The 18372-nt window shown below is 44.0% G+C and overlaps 1 protein-coding gene across 1 annotated transcript in view; it reads right to left on the bottom strand.

Annotated features, from left to right (window-relative positions):
• The window catches only part of fbn2a (fibrillin 2a), a 36339-nt gene extending 18501 nt beyond the window's left edge, over nucleotides 1-17838 (bottom strand). Inside the window, exons 1-8 of the mRNA XM_056608279.1 lie at nucleotides 17617-17838; nucleotides 17111-17409; nucleotides 13409-13491; nucleotides 12252-12350; nucleotides 11357-11452; nucleotides 11086-11181; nucleotides 2034-2231; nucleotides 74-199 (exon numbers count right to left, since the gene is read on the bottom strand). Coding sequence (XP_056464254.1) covers nucleotides 74-199; nucleotides 2034-2231; nucleotides 11086-11181; nucleotides 11357-11452; nucleotides 12252-12350; nucleotides 13409-13491; nucleotides 17111-17313 — 901 coding nt within the window. The 5' untranslated portion in view covers nucleotides 17314-17409; nucleotides 17617-17838. The remainder of the gene's footprint in view (nucleotides 1-73; nucleotides 200-2033; nucleotides 2232-11085; nucleotides 11182-11356; nucleotides 11453-12251; nucleotides 12351-13408; nucleotides 13492-17110; nucleotides 17410-17616) is intronic.
• Nucleotides 17839-18372: the final 534 nt, after the last annotated feature.

The following is an 18372-nucleotide window of genomic DNA, read 5'->3' on the forward strand; positions in this document are numbered from 1 at the left end:
ATGTCAGGCAGTACAAAACCTACTGCAATGCTTGCTCATAAGTCAATCTGACTTATTCAATAGTAGTTCTTACCGTCGCATTTCTGTGTGACTTCGTTAAACTTGTGTCCAGCAGGGCACTTGCACTCGAAGGATCCCACGGTGTTGATGCATTTCCCACCCTGACACAGACCAGGGATGGCCTGGCACTCATCCACATCTGCACACACAGACATAGAAAACACACTGAATAGAGGTCCTTTCACCCATCCATGGACACACCCAAAAGACACATGTGGACACACATGATAATACACACACACAGACAAACATATATACACACACACAAACAAAAACACACGTCACACACACCTGCATTAGGCAGAAACACTAACATATATACACACACACACACACACACACACACACACACACACACACACACACACACACACACACATACACACACACACACACACACACACACACACACACACTAAACTCTCAATTAGAGAGAAGAACAAAACTCAAGTAGAAAATAAAATAATATAAAGTGATAAAATATAAGAGATAGAAGGACCAAGGTTATCAGAAAGGAAAGACAATGCGTCCTCTAACAACCTCTACCAATATCTTTTCAACACAATTTCCAGATTATAACGATCATTATTACCATATTGTCAAGTATACAAAGATGAGGTTGTTTATTTTGCTCTGTCTGTCAGGAAGTCCTCACTAGATTTATTTTCTGTTCTTTTGTATTACGAGCCATATCAGCTCATCTTACAAATACCAGGAACAAACAAGGGATTTACACAACATCAATCATGCATTACAATCCATGGGAAAAGGACCCATTAGTAGTTTCCAGTTCACCAGATCACAGTTCTCCATGTGCAGCCATCTATTTACTTTGTAATGAAGATTAAGAACGTTTCGATGGCAACAAAAATTAATCTCCCTTTTATACAACCACGACCTCCATCCGTCATCTATGTTTCTTTAGAAATACATAGTCAAGCATCCATCTATCCATCCATTGGTCGACCTATCTACCCATCCATACATCTACACATCCACTCATCGAACTATCTTAGCCTCCCTCCCCCCAGCCACCATTCCATCCATCCGTCCAACCATACATCTATCCACCCATTAATCCGTACATCCATAAAGATCTGATACCGTATATTCACGTGACTGCATTCCAAAGCAGCAACAACATATTCTTTCCTCTGCGCACCGGGCCCAGAGCAGAACCCGAAACAGGCCTGCGTGAGCCAGCGCTACACCCCCGGGAACAGTACGTTCCCCCGGGGCTTGGCCCGGTTCACCTGGCTCCCCCCTCCTCCACAGGTGGCTCTAAAGCTGTCTGGTACGGAGCAGGCAGGGAGACGTCTGCCCGACCGGGAATGGGCTCCCCACACGTGGCAGCGCCACTGACCCGTGTTACCGTGTCTGACAGCCCCAGCGCAGTGTGCGTCTGTGGGCATTCCACACGCGCGCAGGGGGGCACTGCCATCCACCCCAATCCAACCCAATTAGAACTAATCCCCCAGCACTGGGACGGTGGGCAAGGAGACGGGGGAAGGTGAAAGAGAGCAAGACAGAGGTAGATGTGAACGATTGAGATGTATAATTTTAAACATATTAAAAAAAGAACACAAAGCCACTGAAGGACGGTGAAGTGAAGCTAAGCTAGGCGCTAGGTGGACTTGTTATATAATGTGAAAATATATTGTATCTTGTTGGGATTGGCTTTGCGTTCGAATTCTGGAGAAGATCAGAAGAAATCAGCTCCAACTGTTATAAAGATATCATACACAACTTCATATATCACCGTACATAAAATTCACATCAAATCACATTCAATCTTAAGAACATGAATCCAAACAGGACATCAACCCTCCCCTCGCCCCTCAGGCCTGAGGTGATGCAGGAGAGAAACAGACAAGACAGAGGTCAAGATAAAAAAGACACGACCATGCAGATAAACGGAGAAGGTAGACACAAGGGTCCAGTGTGTGTGTGTGTGTGTGGTGGGGGGGTCCTACCTTGGCATGCCCCGGTTCGATGGTTGGGTATGAAGCCTCTACGGCAGGGCTGAGGCTGTGCCGGACACATCTCACAGGGGTGACCCCAGGCCCGGCCCACCGTGGCACAGCAGAGGGTCTTGGTGCACACGATGCCCGTCAGCTGTCCCTGGCACATCTGGTTGCTTACCGAGGCAAAGCAGGGTCCAGTCCGGTAGTCTTCACAACACACAACCCAGGGAGGGAAAACGGGATCAACGCGTTTTCACAGACAAAGTGCATGAATAGAAAATAGAGCATTCCAAGGACAGCAATTGGGAATACAAAAACAGATACAACAATGTTGTGTGTAGAAAACATGCAGCGTGTTATTATGAACTCAACTTATTTTTGCACCTCTCGAGAGGCTGAAACTAGTTCTCAATAACTCTTTATTATTGCAGAGGACTCTTCTGTGGTTTGGACCCAGCGTGAACCCGGCAGCCCAGTGGAAGATACCAAATATTTTCCCGACTTGCAGCTCTCAGGTGATGGTGATGGCACAAGTGGAATGCGGTTTTTCGGAAACAGGCAACTAACTTGGCCACTAATAAGAGCCGGTTGAATGGCGCTGAGTGAGGGAAACCGAATTCCACTGAAGCCATGGCCGCACGAAATGATGCATGGAGAGGGTGCCCAACTCAACGTCACTTGCAAGAGACACATGTTTATTTTCTCTCTGTGAGCCTACGTACATCTCTGTTGTAAATCAAGGATACTACACGGTGTGTTCTTTTCCCTACCTTTGAACCTTTTGAACATTGCACACTTTTGTTTGGTTTATGTGGCAAAGGAAGCTCTTTGAGGTATTTTAACAGCAACAATACATATAAATGTAGTCTGACACAAGACACATCACTTGCTAGTGAAAGGTTTACCTCTAGCCCCTATCTAGGTATGTGCTTGTGTGTGTGTGTGTGTGTGTGTGTGTGTGTGTGTGTGTGTGTGTGTGTGTGTGTGTGTGTGTGTGTGTGTGTGTGTGTGTGTGTGTGTGTGTGTGTGTGTTTGTGTACGTGCGTGCGTGCATGCGTGCGTGTGTGTTTGTGTGTGTGTGAGTGTCTGCATTTATGCCACTGTGGTTTAGTTAGGTAGCTCAACGTGCATACAAACTGTGTGTGTGTGTGTGTGTGTGTGTGTGTGTGTGTGTGTGTGTGTGTGTGTGTGTGTGTGTGTGTGTGTGTGTGTGTGTGTGTGTGTGTGTGTGTGTGTGTGTGTGTGTGTGTGTGTGTGTGTGTGTGTGCGTGTGTATGTGTGTGTGAGAGATAGACAAAGACAGAGATAGTAGAGAGGTCTGGAAAAGCTTTTAAAACAATGTGGGCGGCCGCAGACACAAAGTAACAGACACTAAAAATGATGCAGCTGGGGGGGGGGGGGTGGGGGACACACACACACAATCAGTACAAGCGTTGAGATACCAGTGTGCTGGTGCCCGTCTGCTGAGCATATGATGCATCCATCAGTCTGCTTCCTTTATCTGTGTTGTCCAGGACCGAGAGGACAACTCCACATCTGTCCAAGTGTGCTGCTTTTAAAATGGCTTCCCAGCTTCACACAATCTGGGGAATAGGTCATCATTCCTTAGACCAGCGTGGCTGACAGGGTGTGTCCGCAGCACCCAGTACGGTGTTTCCGTTACCAGTCCCAGGGCTGCAGAATGTTAAGTAAGTCCGAAATACTAAATACGGATTGAAGAAAAAAACATTGTGTTCTTCTTTTTAATATGATGACATTAAACATTTTTCCTGATCTCTCGGTCTCGGCTTCCTGGCACTCCATCGACAGGTATTAACCTCATTGACATCACCAGTTCATATCATCACACATCTTCACGAATGTGTGACAAAAACAGTGGGAAATACAGCCCCAAAATGGAGACGGAGAGAAGGTTAAATAGAGAAACAGAAAAAAGGGGACGGCGGTGAGATCGAGAGACAGAGAGGGAGCAGGAGGGACGATCATCTACCTCCCAATAGAACCTGGATTTATTCCAAAAGCTAAAATAATTTCCACGTTTTCACAGCAGACAACAGACGGTGAGGGGAAAGTGGGGGACCCGTTCCAACATTACAGACGTTTTAAAACAAACAAGACATTGTACGTTTCCCGTTTGGACCTTGGCCCGGCCCGGGACCGTCACGTGCACGGCGGGCTCCACAGGTCCTGCTCTCTCCGGTTTCACTGTGTGAAACAGAACTGGGTCATCTCTCCCCCTCTCTCCCCCTATCGTTAGATTCCCTTTTCTATACCCTGTAACTCTATCGACTGTATTTAGTTATATCGTCCTCCTATTAAATGACCATGGTGGCCATCACAGTCATACACTGACAAGGTCTGATGCTGCATCTTTAGCGTGAGCATTTAGCTTTAGCATATTGCTAATGCTAATCTTTCAGAGAAGTATTTACTATGAAGATCTATGGAGATACATCTTTCTACCACAGTGTACATTTTTTAAAAAAAATTGATGGAAGAGGCTAAAAGATGATACTGCACTGAATTTGGTTGGTATTAGTTTATAGTGCTATTCAAATCATGTGTATAGCATGCTTATTCACTTCTTAACTTCCATTGCTCCATTATTTACTTCCATTGCACTCTTTTCATTGGCTGCTGCAATTATACATTAAATCCAGTTAAGTGGATGTGTATGGAGCCAGTATCCTGCCATAATTCAAACCTGAAAAAGAAAGTTAAAAGGCTTGTAAGTCTGGGTTTGAAATCTCAACACCTTATAAAAAAGGTTTTGCAACACTGAAAAAACATCTGCAAACATAATTTTGTGTTCTATATTATCTTCATCATTTTCACCAACACAACTTCAAAGTATTTATTTTTTCTCAAACATATTTTCTTAGTACAAAAGATTTCACCAGCGACTGTTCAGAATTTGAACACTGACTGTTCAGAGATTTGATCACACAGGCGCAAGCTTTGAGTCACGTGATTATTGCCAATGTTCTGTCGCGCATTCGTTTTGAAACTCATGACAGTCAAAGGTCTGTGTTGGATTGAGAGAATGGAGACCAACGACAAAACTTTTACCGTATCCGGTCGGCAAAACTCAGATTACATCTTTCTTTTCCAGGAAAGACTTCAGTGCAGTCCTTTGTTCATTTCTCAAAGAAAATGTTAACTTCAAGTCTTGAAGAGTCGCGGCCAAAGCCGAGTCGAAAGACAGCTGTTCGCCAGCAGCAGCAGCCATTGTTGTTTACCTTTAACCCGGAACCGTCGCAGCTCTGTCGTCATTCGGCTCGATTCCGCCCCTCACGATCTGATTGGCCTTTCACATTTTCTGTTTCCAGCAGCGAAAAACGACGACGGAAGGCTAGACCTTCCTAGCTGCAAATTTAATGTGCTGCCGCTAGGGGCGGCTAGATTTCTTGGCTAACTGTCAGGAGTTTCAAAACGAATGCGCGACAGAACACTGTAAATAATCACGTGACTCAAAGCTTGCGCCTGTGTGGTCAAATCTCTGAAAAGTCAGTGCTGAAAAGTCAGTTCTGAAAAAATACATTGCAATGGTGTAAATTTACACCTTTACAAGTTTTTAAAAAATAAATATACAACCTTTCAAAACGTATTTCTCAATGTATGAACACCTGTTTGCAGGTTCCCATTTACAAGGTTTCAAAACTGGGAAACAATGAACTACACTGTTAGAACAGTGCCAGATTTGTAACTCTGCAAATGCGCTGGTGAAATTTTTGAACTTTGAAAATGTGTTTTTTTTTTCAGGTTATAATCGTTTTTTTCGGTGTTGCAAAACCTTTTTTACAAGGTGTTACCAGCAAGACTTACAAGCCTTTGAAACTTTTTTTTTCAGGTTTGAATTATGGCAGGATACTGGCTCTGTCACACTAAATTTGTACCGGCTGCCAAATTTGTACCGGGCGCGTCATCCATACGTAATCTACTCCAAATCTGCCTGGCAACAGATGATCGCTTCGCCCGTTGCCTGGCAACGGACGATCGCGTCGAATGACGTGAACATTCGCGAACCTTCTATCTAGCGATCCGTTATCTGTATTGTGCTATTTCGTCCTTGACCTGCTTTATACACTCAGTTTACTTGCTAAATTTGATTAAACAATTAAATACAATACAAATATAAAGTAAAAACAAGCGTTATCTGTAATGATATCAACATCAGTTATTAGACCGTCACACGGAGCATGCGCAGTTGGATTGGCGCGCTGCATGTTGATGTCTGTTCCAAGATACATCGTGTGTTTATTTAGGAACCCAACAAAACATTACATTATCTAGCGATCCGTTAACTGTATTATGTTATTTCGTCTTTGGCAACATGAGCGCGAATGTTTTTTGAAACCTGCCCGGCAACGGACGACGCGATCATCTGCTGACAGGCAGGTTTGGAATGGATTACGTATGGATGACGCGCCCGGTACAAATTTGGCAGCCGGTACAAATTTAGTGTGACAGCTCCATAGATGCGTGGCTGGCTAATTAAGGCCAGCCACACCCCCCTGCTCCCCTCCCATCTACCTGATAGTCAGTGTCACTTATGGAGGAGGCACCAAAGGAAGACTCTAATGAGTGCATACTCTTCATTCAGGGCAATTACAAGGCTCTATGGAAAGTTTGGACGAGGCGCCAATATAAGTTAAGTACACTCGTCTGTGTAAACGGCAAACACAGCTTTTCCTTTTTCTCCAGATTCAACGTCTTTGCAGTATTATTATTTTGTGAGTGCCATACATAATCCAGATCTGACATAATACCTGCCTATTACAGCTGCAACCAGAGGAGAGGGGAAACTTGAAGACCACATCCCGACATGAAACACAGCACAGAAAAGCTGTGCACCTGGGGTAAACAGGGCGCGTCCGATAGCTCAACAGTGAAAGTGACCCTGAAAATGTTAAAGTCTCTCGCTCTCTCTGTCTCTTGCTCCCTCATTCTCTGCCTCCCTCTCTCTCTCTATCCCTCACTCTCTCTCCCTCTATCTCTCTCTCTCTCTCTCTCTCTATCACTCTCTCTCTCTTTCTCTCTCTCTCTCTCTCTCTCTCTCTCTCTCTCTTTCTCTCTCTCTCTCTCTCTCTCTCTCTCTCTCTCTCTCTCTCTCTATCCCTCTCTCTCACTCTCTCCCTCTCTCCTCCTCTCCCTCTCTCCTCCTCTCCCTATCCCTCTTTCTCTCTTTCTCTCTCCCTCCCCTTATCTCTCTCTCTCTCTCTCTCTCTCTCTCTCTCTCTCTCTCTCTCTCTCTCTCTCTCTCTCCCTCTCTCTCTCCCCTTATCTCTCTCTCTCTCTCTCTCTCTCTCTCTCTCTCTCTCTCTCTCTCTCTCTCTCTCTCTCTCTCTCTCTCTCTCTCTCTCTCTCTATCCCTGATTCTATCTGTGAACTGCATACAGCTGGGGGATCCACCCATGAACATGTACATCTGGGAACAATCGCACAACAACACAGGCGTCCGTACACACGTACATGCACAGTCCCACATGCGCACACACAAAGCAACACTAATACACAGGCACTAATACAGACACACACTCACACACAGTTAAATAAACTCAGATGAACACAAGAAAGCACACAAGAATTACACAGCCACACAAAACAAAAATCCATAAACGCACACAAGTGTACAAACACACACACACACACACACACACACACACACACACACACACACACACACACACACACACACACACACACACACACACACACACACACACACACACACACACACACAGACACAAAAACTCCCCTCATCAAAGTCCAGTGAGAAATGGAGTGGAGAACAAGGAGTGATTAAGCGTGTTGTTTTCCATTTGTTTGTGCTCTACTTTTGGATTCATGCAGAACCATCTCGGCAGACAGGCACCCTCTAACGGAGGGGGGGGGGAGGAGGGGTCAGGACACGGCCTAGTGTTTCATCCTCATTAGTGACTAATGAGTGTCAGCAGCATCTCACTGGCTGCCGTACACAAAGGATAGGCTGGCCGGCTGCTTGCTTCGGGACCCTGGCAAGTTGAACACACAACAGCAGACAGTAGACACAAACCTGCATGGAAAGCTGACGGGGAAGTGGGTCGCGCTTTTGGGGATGGGCTCCAAAGGCCATCCTCAACACGAAGATCTCTTATGGATTGAGCTGTGTTGGCCAGATGAAGGCAAAGTCAATATTGATGAGAGTGTGGTTAAGTGGATGTGAGTGCTTCTGGGTTTGATTGTGTTTAGATGGATTTTATTGCGCTGATATGGATGGGAGTGTCTTAGTATGGGTGTGGTTGTGGTCATATGGATGTGACTGGAAGGAAATGGTTTAATACTTGCAGGATGTGATTGGGATATGGAAGTTGCCACCGTGGGAAAAAATAAGATAAAGCCTAAACACATTTAGCGCTGTGTGCATCCAGAAATACACACTTGTACACAGACACGGGCACAATGGTTCACAACCCAACAATGCATGACAACCACAGACAAGCACAAGACACAAACAGGAAGGAAGGAATATCTCCTGAGCTACAGAGACAATGTTTGTGGCGTAAGGAGACCATGACTATCTATCCCTCTATTCTCACCTGACCGCTGAACTCGTGATTTGCATGACGAGCATATGATTCAAACCTCCAACCCCTGAGTGTCTCACTGAGATCCTCAGGGTCATTGTGTCATTGCCAACCATTGCAGCAGAAGAAACCAAGGATACGTGTGTGTGTGTGTGTGTGTGTGTGTGTGTGTGTGTGTGTGTGTGTGTGTGTGTGTGTGTGTGTGTGTGTGTGTGTGTGTGTGTGTGTGTGTGTGTGTGTGTGTGTGTGTGTGTGTGTGTGATTATGACTGTCACTGCTTTCACTAGTCCCAAAATCCAGCCCCAATCAATTGGTGAGTAACGGAAAATATGTCTATCACTATAAGGTCATACTTTAACTCTCAGCTTGGCTAGGTAGGGCTGCAATGATTTCATCGATTTCACCTCTGTGTCTTCGGTTCTTTTATTTCCATAATTGAAGGAAGTTGCACACTAGCAAACGGAAACCCATACTACCCCGCATGACATAGCCTGTGTCATGTCTTTCCCAGAAATTGCCATATTACTTGTTTTTGGCACCTTTAGTCTTTAGGCCAGACACCAAAGAAAACAAGATCAGTTACCTCAACAAAATGTTTCTATGCAAAGGTACCATATAATAAAAAGCCCCACCAAACATTCAGTGACATTTTTAACAATGGCGGTTCCTGCTCTCTCACAACTGAACGACCAGTTGTATAAACCACTTCTGTGACTTCAACTGCCTTCAAAAGCAGCACTCTATGGGCCGTGCTATGAATACCTTTGGATCAGATATCCAGCCAGCCATCCTCTCTCTCCCCTCCTTTGGAGAGACGTGAAGGGGAAAACCTCAGAGCTCTGCTAATGTGAAAAGATCCCGTTCTAAGCAGATCACTTTCTGTTAATGACATCAAGAAAGCAGTGTGTGTATGTGTGTATGTGTTTTTCAGTGTGCTGCTTGTCTATGTGTGTAAGGGGGAGTGTGTGGCTTTTTTTGTGGTTGCTATTGGCTTGCCTGCGTGCAGCACACTTGTATGCATGAAAACATACGTACATTCAAGTGAGCGTGTGTGTGTGTGTGTGTGTGTGTGTGTGTGTGTGTGTGTGTGTGTGTGTGTGTGTGTGTGTGTGTGTGGTGTGTGTGTGTGTGTGTGTGTGTGTGTGTGTGTGTGTGTGTGTGTGTGTGTTTGATCGAATGCAAGTTCAGAAATGGGAGGGGTTCTGAGAGCACAATGGTAATACTTGCGGAATGATGACCGGGCCAAATGGATGCCAGCCACGTGAACACAAGCCACTGGAAATTTCATTGGAAGTAAGTTCACCTCAAGACACCACCTTATCCATTGGCCTATTTATTCGGTGAAGGATCTGTTTGTTTCAAAAATACACAAACACACACACACACACACACACACACACACACTCACACACACACAAACTCGAAGAAGATCTGCCAATCCATCATGTTTTCTTTATATATGACATGTTTCAGATGTAAAATATTCACCCACAGCCACTAGAACTTTCACCAACACCCACACATTCACACACACAACACACCACACCACACCACACCAAACTCACAAACACAAAAGCCCCATAGTTAATAAACTACAAACTGCATAATTATAGTCGTGGTTTCCGCTGTACGCAGTGACCTCAGAAAGAAAGCACCAACAAAACGCCTCATTCCCGCCAGTACCACAAAAAAAAAACCCTCCAGGCCAGTTCGGTTGAGGACAGAGTGGAAACCAAAGTCACAACATGTTGAAATCCTGTCAGGACAGATAAGGCCTGGCGCTCATCCACAGACTGGACGGACACTGTCCCATTAGTGGGTTAATGCAACGCCGGAGGACCACCAGCTCAGTCCCACGGCTGTGGGACCGAGACCAAGCAAAAGAAGAGGATGCCGGTAATTAGGAGCTCTGCTGGGAGTCGGAAGGTTTACTTTAGAAAAGGCCTGTGGCCGTGACCTCCCGATGTCAACGGCCTCACAAAAGAAAACATCCCTCGCGTGCCTTCATGGCGCTCCTGCGCTACGTACACAAGCATACAAGCATCACACAGCTGAATCCCACCAACGCATAGCACAAAGTGTATCACTCAGTTCAACACCTTTCCGTGTTTGTAAACCTCCCAGGCTCTGACCATATCAAACAGGGAGTGGTGGTGGCGAGGGAGGGAAAAGATCCTTTTAATGTTTTGTTTTGGAAAATAGCAGTCATCGATACTCTGACGCTTGACAAACCTTGCATATTTCACAACACATTAAATTCCATCCCCCCCCCCCCAACCCCCCTCCCCCAACTAGTTTCAATTCTGTGACTTAGCTCGACCAGCCCGTAGCCAAACCATCCAACCGACCAACCAATAACCAGTAAAGCCCGCCAGTGTGGTGGTAGGGGGGGGGGGGGGGGGGTAATTGACCACGGTGTGGAGCTCGAGGTTGCGGGGGGGAAGGTGGGTGGGGAGGGGAAAAGGCTGACTCACGGCACGCTGGGCTTTGCCTACCTCTCTCGCACTGCGCCCCCGTGAAGCCGTACGTGCACACGCAGCGGTTGGGGGCCACGCAGCGCCCTCCGTTAAGGCAGCCGTTCTCACACACCGCTGGGGAGAGGGACAGAAACAGGAGGAGGACAGTTTGACGGACGCACCCGAGGACAGCCTGGAGGAAATTAGGTCCCAGAATGGGGGAGGACGTTGACTTTGTCTGGCAGTAGGAGTTGGTTATGAAGGAGGTTGAGTGTTAAATGTCACGTTGTGTACTTTATGCGGGTCTTACGTTGTCCACAGTGGTTCCCCACGTAGCCTTTCTGGCAGAGACAGTTGTCCTCAGCACACGATCCGCCGTTCATGCAGCGGATGTTACAGTGCTGGACTGTGGACGGGCGTACAAGCAGTACACATGTTCACACAATCCACACACACACAAACGCACACACATACATCCACGCACACACACACACACATGCAACTGGGTTATCTTTCAGTGATTAGATCTTCCTAGTATATGGTATATAAACAGATGAGCACATAGGGAGCGGGCGCTTTGAGAGCTGCTCTATAGGATCGTCATGGAGAAGACTGTTGACAGTGGATTCCTTCCAAGGCAGACGCCCACTCCGATCACACACGAAAAGGCTCCACTTGCAAAGATAGGCCTCTACTTTCAAGCACATGATTGCAACACAGATACTGTGTTGAGGCTGCATGAAGTGCTGTTTAGAATCCCATTCCTCGACTAAACTCATTACTGTAGTCTTATTTTCTTACATGTATTCTTGGACTGGGCTGGATGGCAACAACATTTTTATCATAATTTGGTATCAAAAATATATATAATTCTTTGACAATTGAGAAACCCCACATAAAAGAGTGTCTCTCAAACAGGTACCGGCAGAATTATTTAGCCTCCTATTTCTGTTAGTTAGTTTCATTGTGTTGAGACAGTGGCCTCGTGTCCACGGAGCCATGCGTGTAGGTCCACTGTAAACAAAGCTCATACAAGCACAAGCAAAGAACTTCATACTAATATTCAGAATTCTTTGCATTCATTGATTGGAGATATTGGCCAGAAATATATTTGAAAACCAACACTGATCTCCCTGAACATGACCAGTGAGGGCCAGCTGTAGAGCAGTGATGTATTTGGAAAATGAACATAACATTTAACAAACCTGACTTGGTCCCACAGGAAGTAGCGATCTGTCCGGTGGGGCACGTGCACATGTTGGGTCTGGAACAGAACCCATCTCCACAGGTACTGCGGCAGATGGCTGCAGAAGTCACAAGTCACACTTTAGTCAATGAAGTCCTCAGCATCGCCATGTTCTGAGCTTAAACACCATTTTTAATAGTAGTACATGTTGTAGTTTACTGTTTAATGCTATTCTGATTAAGGATGTCAACAGGTAGACAGCAGACATCACTTCGAAAATAGAACCTTCCGGCAGGGAAGTTCCATGCTCGAAGTGCTGTTTTTGGTCAAACACTTTAACAGCTAAGCTATCCTGCCCCCATAGTTAATTACAAGTCTTTTTTCTTTAGTATCAAGGGAAATTAGACAGTTAATAAACATATAGCACAGCCAAGCCATAGAACACAGGCATTTCTGTGTTTTCAACCAATATCATTCTTAGATAATTGGCGACAATTTTGGCAGAGGTGCCAAGCTTCATTTTTGCCCTTTTGTCCACATCCAGCTAACTGTTTCTATCCACTGTGAGATGAAGCGAGGCTGTTCTTCCCCTTCCCACAGTGTTGTTGGCATGGTGCAGTGGCCATAACTCCAATCAGGTACCGTCCAGCCCCAGACTCCAAACTCCCTGAACCCCACTGCTAAACAATGTCATTAGAGCGACCTCAGGGAGACAGCTAGCCAGACTGCAATCACTCTACTCAACAAGCAGAACTGTTCTGTCAGATGAGAGGTGGGGAGAGAAATAGAGAGAGACCGACATAATGGGAGAGAACGAGAGGGAATGAGTGAGAGAGAACAGAGTAATTATTTTAATTAATAATCTATTCAGTGAAACTATCATTTGGCCGTCAGATTAAAAATTTGAATTCAGAATCAATTTCATCACTATGCACACAGTTGCATTTCAGCTGCTTTGCTTCCAAAATAAGTAAGTGGAGAATCTAGCCGGATCCAACATTAACACCTGCTACCAGCCAATTGTGGATAGATTTGACCATTTGGCAGGTCAACAAATTCATGGTTATATATTATAACAATTGCTTGGTCTGTAGATATTTAAAATCTGGCAGGTAAAAAGTTTTTTTTTAAATTGAGATGGTGTCCCTGATACCTGATGAATAATGGGGTACTTACGGACAATACACTGGTTCCCTCCGGTCAGGGTCTTCCAGCCTTGGCAGCAGAAAGCGTTGTTTCTGGTTCCGCACACGTTAGGCCTGAGGAAGAACCATGAAGAATCATGAAGCTTTAGAACAACTGCGAAGATCTCAAACATTCATGAAGATCTAGACAAGTGTTTTTCAACCTGTAGACAAGGGTCAAGCAGGTGGTATGTGGGAATTTAATCTTGAAATAGACCGATTTACAATGATAGAAAATATAATGTTGATAATTTATATCAAATAAGGTGCCTTTATGCCTTCCATCATAAGTTTCCCTTGGAATGTTTTCCATTCATGCTTTGTGTTGATTAGTGATGGCTAAATGCACACTGGGAGCATCGATGCTGATTTTTTGTCCTTCTTGCAATATTACTTGTATGTAAAGGGTTATGGCACTCTCTGCTCAGCAAGAGAACGGCATGTGTCAATTATTCACTATTTGCATACACAATTTGCATAATGACCATTTCATGATACACATCCAAGTTTGGGAACCACTGATTCACCACAATCAAAAAGATCTAGGACCCTCAAGATATCTAGAACAATCATGAAGATCTAGATTAAGCTTGATTAAGTGAATGATGTAAACAGGACTTTTGTTATTTTACTACCGGAGTGGGGCACCACTTCCTGTTTGGTGCCCCATCTGTAATATATCTGGAAAAACTATCAAGTCAAAATTATATTCCAAAAAAGCCGTAATTCTACGCCTCAACAAACTGCAAACTTTTCAAACTTTCTGAAATTGGAACTTTAACACACTTCTCAACATTAACATACGTTCTGAACATTACAACTTTCTGAACTGCAACAAAGTTTAACAACCTTCGTCTGTAAACAATTTAGTATTCCAGTTGAGTCAGGATGAGACAATGGATGTCTGACTCTTAAAGAGTAGTTTGCGTCAACTGATTAGGCCCAAGTAAGACAACCTGCCTTTCCCTAGTTTATTACTAACTGGACATACCATTACAGAACGCCTGTACTCCTTTGCCGGATTCCCCAGTTTATTAGGAATTGACACCTCAAACATTCAAATATATCAGATATAAGGCAAGGAGATAATTTGATAAAAATGTACTTTTATCAAATTGTCTCATTATTAACTTAACTGAACTTTAACTGCTACATAACAGGCATTATAATAACACATGCACTAAAGAGGATAAATTATCTGCAAACTAAATCATTGACTGGAGGAAGTTTACACATGTGACCAAGAAATTAAGTAGCAGTTAAATTAAAGTAAAAAAAAGGAAAAATTCAAATTATATGAATCCAAAGATGAGGGACCAAATATATGAACACAACAATAAATATAACTTCTGCTCAATCAATAAACATTCATTCAATCCCAAGATAACATGACCACCATATGTGTGGGATACACTTAAAAAGCATGCATTTGTTTAACTGTACATTTAATTAAAAGTAAAGTTTATTAAAAGTTTTAAGTTGAGAGAGATAGAAGGACATAGAGGGAGTGTGGGGCTTCTACCCATGTTCCGTTTGATGTCCCAGGACTGTTATATGACCCCCAGGGAAGGGGAAGCCATAGAGCGACAAAGGGGGATGTTCAGTACAAAATAGTGGTACTGTGAATCCTCCAAATGGTTCCAAAGAAACACTGCATGCGTGTTCGGCACATGTCCATTTACTTCTTGTTTTAAACAGTCCAAGTGGTTCATCCTCGTGAGGATGGGTTTGTATTTGTATGTTTAATTATATGTGGTAGAGTGTGAATCTCAGGAATGCATGGAAGAGGGGGCTGGAATATTACCCCGTCCCAAAAGGTGTGTGTTTAAACTCATCAGGCAATAAAAATGTTTTGAATGTGTCATGCAGTTCAATTAATAGCGATGGGGTTTATTTGGTCAGTGCAGTAAAAAAAAATAATTTTTGGAATGGCAGTATGTGTGGACGAGGGTTTACTGTGGAGCGTCAGGTGGGATGAATCACTTATCATGCTCAGATGAGTCAATGAGGGTGTAATGAAGTGTGTAAGTGTTTTATCGAAAGCACCGCTACATGAGCACTGCTGCACTGCTACATGAACATCTAGAACAATCATGAACATCTAAAATAATCATGATCCTTCCAGAACAATCAATGAGAAAATCATAAACATGGACATCTGTCACAACCATCAATGTCTACAACAATATGTATATTACTGAAATACAGGACAATCAAAAACCTAAAAACTGAAAATGAATGAGCTTCTAGGAAAAACTCAGGAAGAAACCTGCATGTAAAAATTACTAAAAGCTATAAGAACATAAACCACATTTATATTTGCTAACATCACTTGATTGTATGGTTAAAGCTTAAAACTTGTCAAGTCCATGTTCTCTCCACACCGTGACTAGATTATTACAAATATTATTACAAAAATACGGCCCTCAACGATGCCCCTCAAATGCTTTTTAACAATCTGATATATAAACTAAATTCAAGTCAGCACAGAAAAACCAAACATTTGTTTGCTCAAGGGTTATGAGGCAAATTATATTATATAACATGACATTACCCCAATCATTTGAGGGGCAAAGCTTCACCTGACCATGTACCGAGCATCAGAACTTCCCACTCCACACAGCATCATATTTGGACTGTGCTCGAAGCAGTAGTCATGTTTACAATTGAAATTCATATAACAGGCAGGGAAATACTTCCACTGTTCCAGGGGCCGAGCATCACTGCTCTCCAGGGAAGAGCAAGAGCTAGAGGCAGAATGCAGCCAGAATGTCTCCCCTTCCTGCATGCAGATGTTCTGATAAAAGATTTTCAAACTAATGACATTCAAAAATACAAATATACATACATTGAACGTTCATCTTTACACAACCTACAACATTTCGCTCTCACGTGCACTCAGACACACACACACACACACACACACACACACACACACACACACACACACACACACACACACACACACATACACACACACACACACACACACACACACACACACACACACACACACACACACACATACACACACACACACACACACACACACACCAACTAAAACTACAGCAGTCACCCACTGTGTACAGCTGCAGATGTGATTTATCCCAAACTGGGGTGTGGTGTTTTTGGCCAGAAAAAGGATAAAGCTGCAGGTCTCTGGGTCTCCTGGTCTCTCTGTCTCTAGGTCTCTCTCTCTCTTTTTCTTTCTCTCCCTCTCTTCCTCAATCTCTGTCTCAGTGCAACAGACATTCCTACAGCCACACACGACCAATGGCCTCCTTTGTTTGGATGTAATTTATTATTGCAGTCATCAGGAATGTGATATTCCTGCCAATATTTAATTACTAGAGTTGCTCCAAACTTCCTATCATACACAATCGCATTTGTAGGCCTCAATCTGCATTCTTTATATAAATGTCAAATTGTTTATGTGACGTTCCACTTTAGCCAAGTCCCTGGAAGACATATGTAATGCATACAATGGAAACTATATAGCAAGCGTATAGGCTACACCTGCTACTACACATCTTACAACTTGGTTATAATAAATCACCGTTGTTTAACAGAATAGGAACAGCAACATTTCGAAAACATACAAGAAAAGTGGGAAAATACTAAAAACTGAAAACATGGATGTGATCCTATGCCTGCTACACATGGTATCGATTAGTTTTTTAGACAGTGCCATTACCCTCTGAGGACTTCCGAGCCTCCCCTCCTTTTAGCCCGGCTTGCCCTCGGCTCGGACGGCTTGGCCAGCTCGCTGTCTTCTGCGGTGACCAGCTCTGCAGCGGCGTCCTCTTCGGCCACAGCCACAGCTAGAGGCGACAACAACGCCACTAGCAGCAGCAGGACCAGCTGCAAAAGCAGTCCTCGACTTGCACTGTCTTGCATCTCTTCTTCTCAAATGTGTACAACTCCACCGGTCAGTGTTTTACCATTGACGACTGCGACTCGGACGCAGCCTGCGCAGTAGCTACCAAGTCTAAGCTGTGGAAAGAAAAGAAGCCCAAAATAAATACAAACTCGAAAAAAAGCATAAAAAGTGTACAAGTGATGCTGTGCATATATTCTCTTCTTATAGGTAACTGCGTTGTGGGGTGAAATATATGATCATGAAATACATTCACAGTTTGCAAATTCTAGCCTAATTCTAGTGTTAAAATTCAAATCTCGCAAATCTGAAAGTTACTTTACCTTATCTCCCCAGTCGGAGATACGCCTCAGACCCGATATAGGACCAAGTTTCCCTTAACTTTTCCAAAAGGAATGTATCAAAGATATCTGTGGAAAATAATTCAACCCAGGCAAACCACTTTATAAACGCTACAAATAATTGCGCATTTCAACGTTTGTCGTCCAACCTGGTGCATCCAGAGGCGTTGATGCATTCCAAAGGATGAAAATGTTGAAACTTCCCCCCAGATCTCTCTCTCTCTCTCTCTCTCTCTCTCTCTCTCTCTCTCTCCCTCTCTCTCTCTCTCTCTCTCTCTCTCTCTCTCTCTCTCTCTCTCTCTCTCTCTCTCTCTCTCTCTCTCTCTCTCTCTCTCTCTCTCTCATTCGCGGTCACTTTTTCTATCTCTATCTCTCTCAAACTCTCTCCGCCTGACTCTCCCTCACTCTCTCTCCCACTTACTAGCTCTCTATTTCTCTCGTCTCACTCTCTCTTGCTGTATAACTCCTTCCTCATCCGTGCTTGCTAAACTTTCTACCAAAATGTTTTATTCCAGCTCTCGCGATACAGAAAATAGAGCGCAAATACCTTATAGTTAGGGGAGCCAGGAGATTAAGACTGCAGTAAGAGTCTGTTTAAAAACGGAAACGTATTTTTTCTATAAAAATGTATTGCCCTCATTTCATCTGCTTAGCTTCGAGGGAATGTTTGTAGAATAGCCACTGGTTTCACTCTATGTCACTTACTGAATAAACCCCCAAACTTAGATTTGAAAAGTG

This window comes from Gadus chalcogrammus, chromosome 14 (genome assembly GCF_026213295.1).
Source record: "Gadus chalcogrammus isolate NIFS_2021 chromosome 14, NIFS_Gcha_1.0, whole genome shotgun sequence".
NCBI lineage: Eukaryota > Metazoa > Chordata > Actinopteri > Gadiformes > Gadidae > Gadus > Gadus chalcogrammus.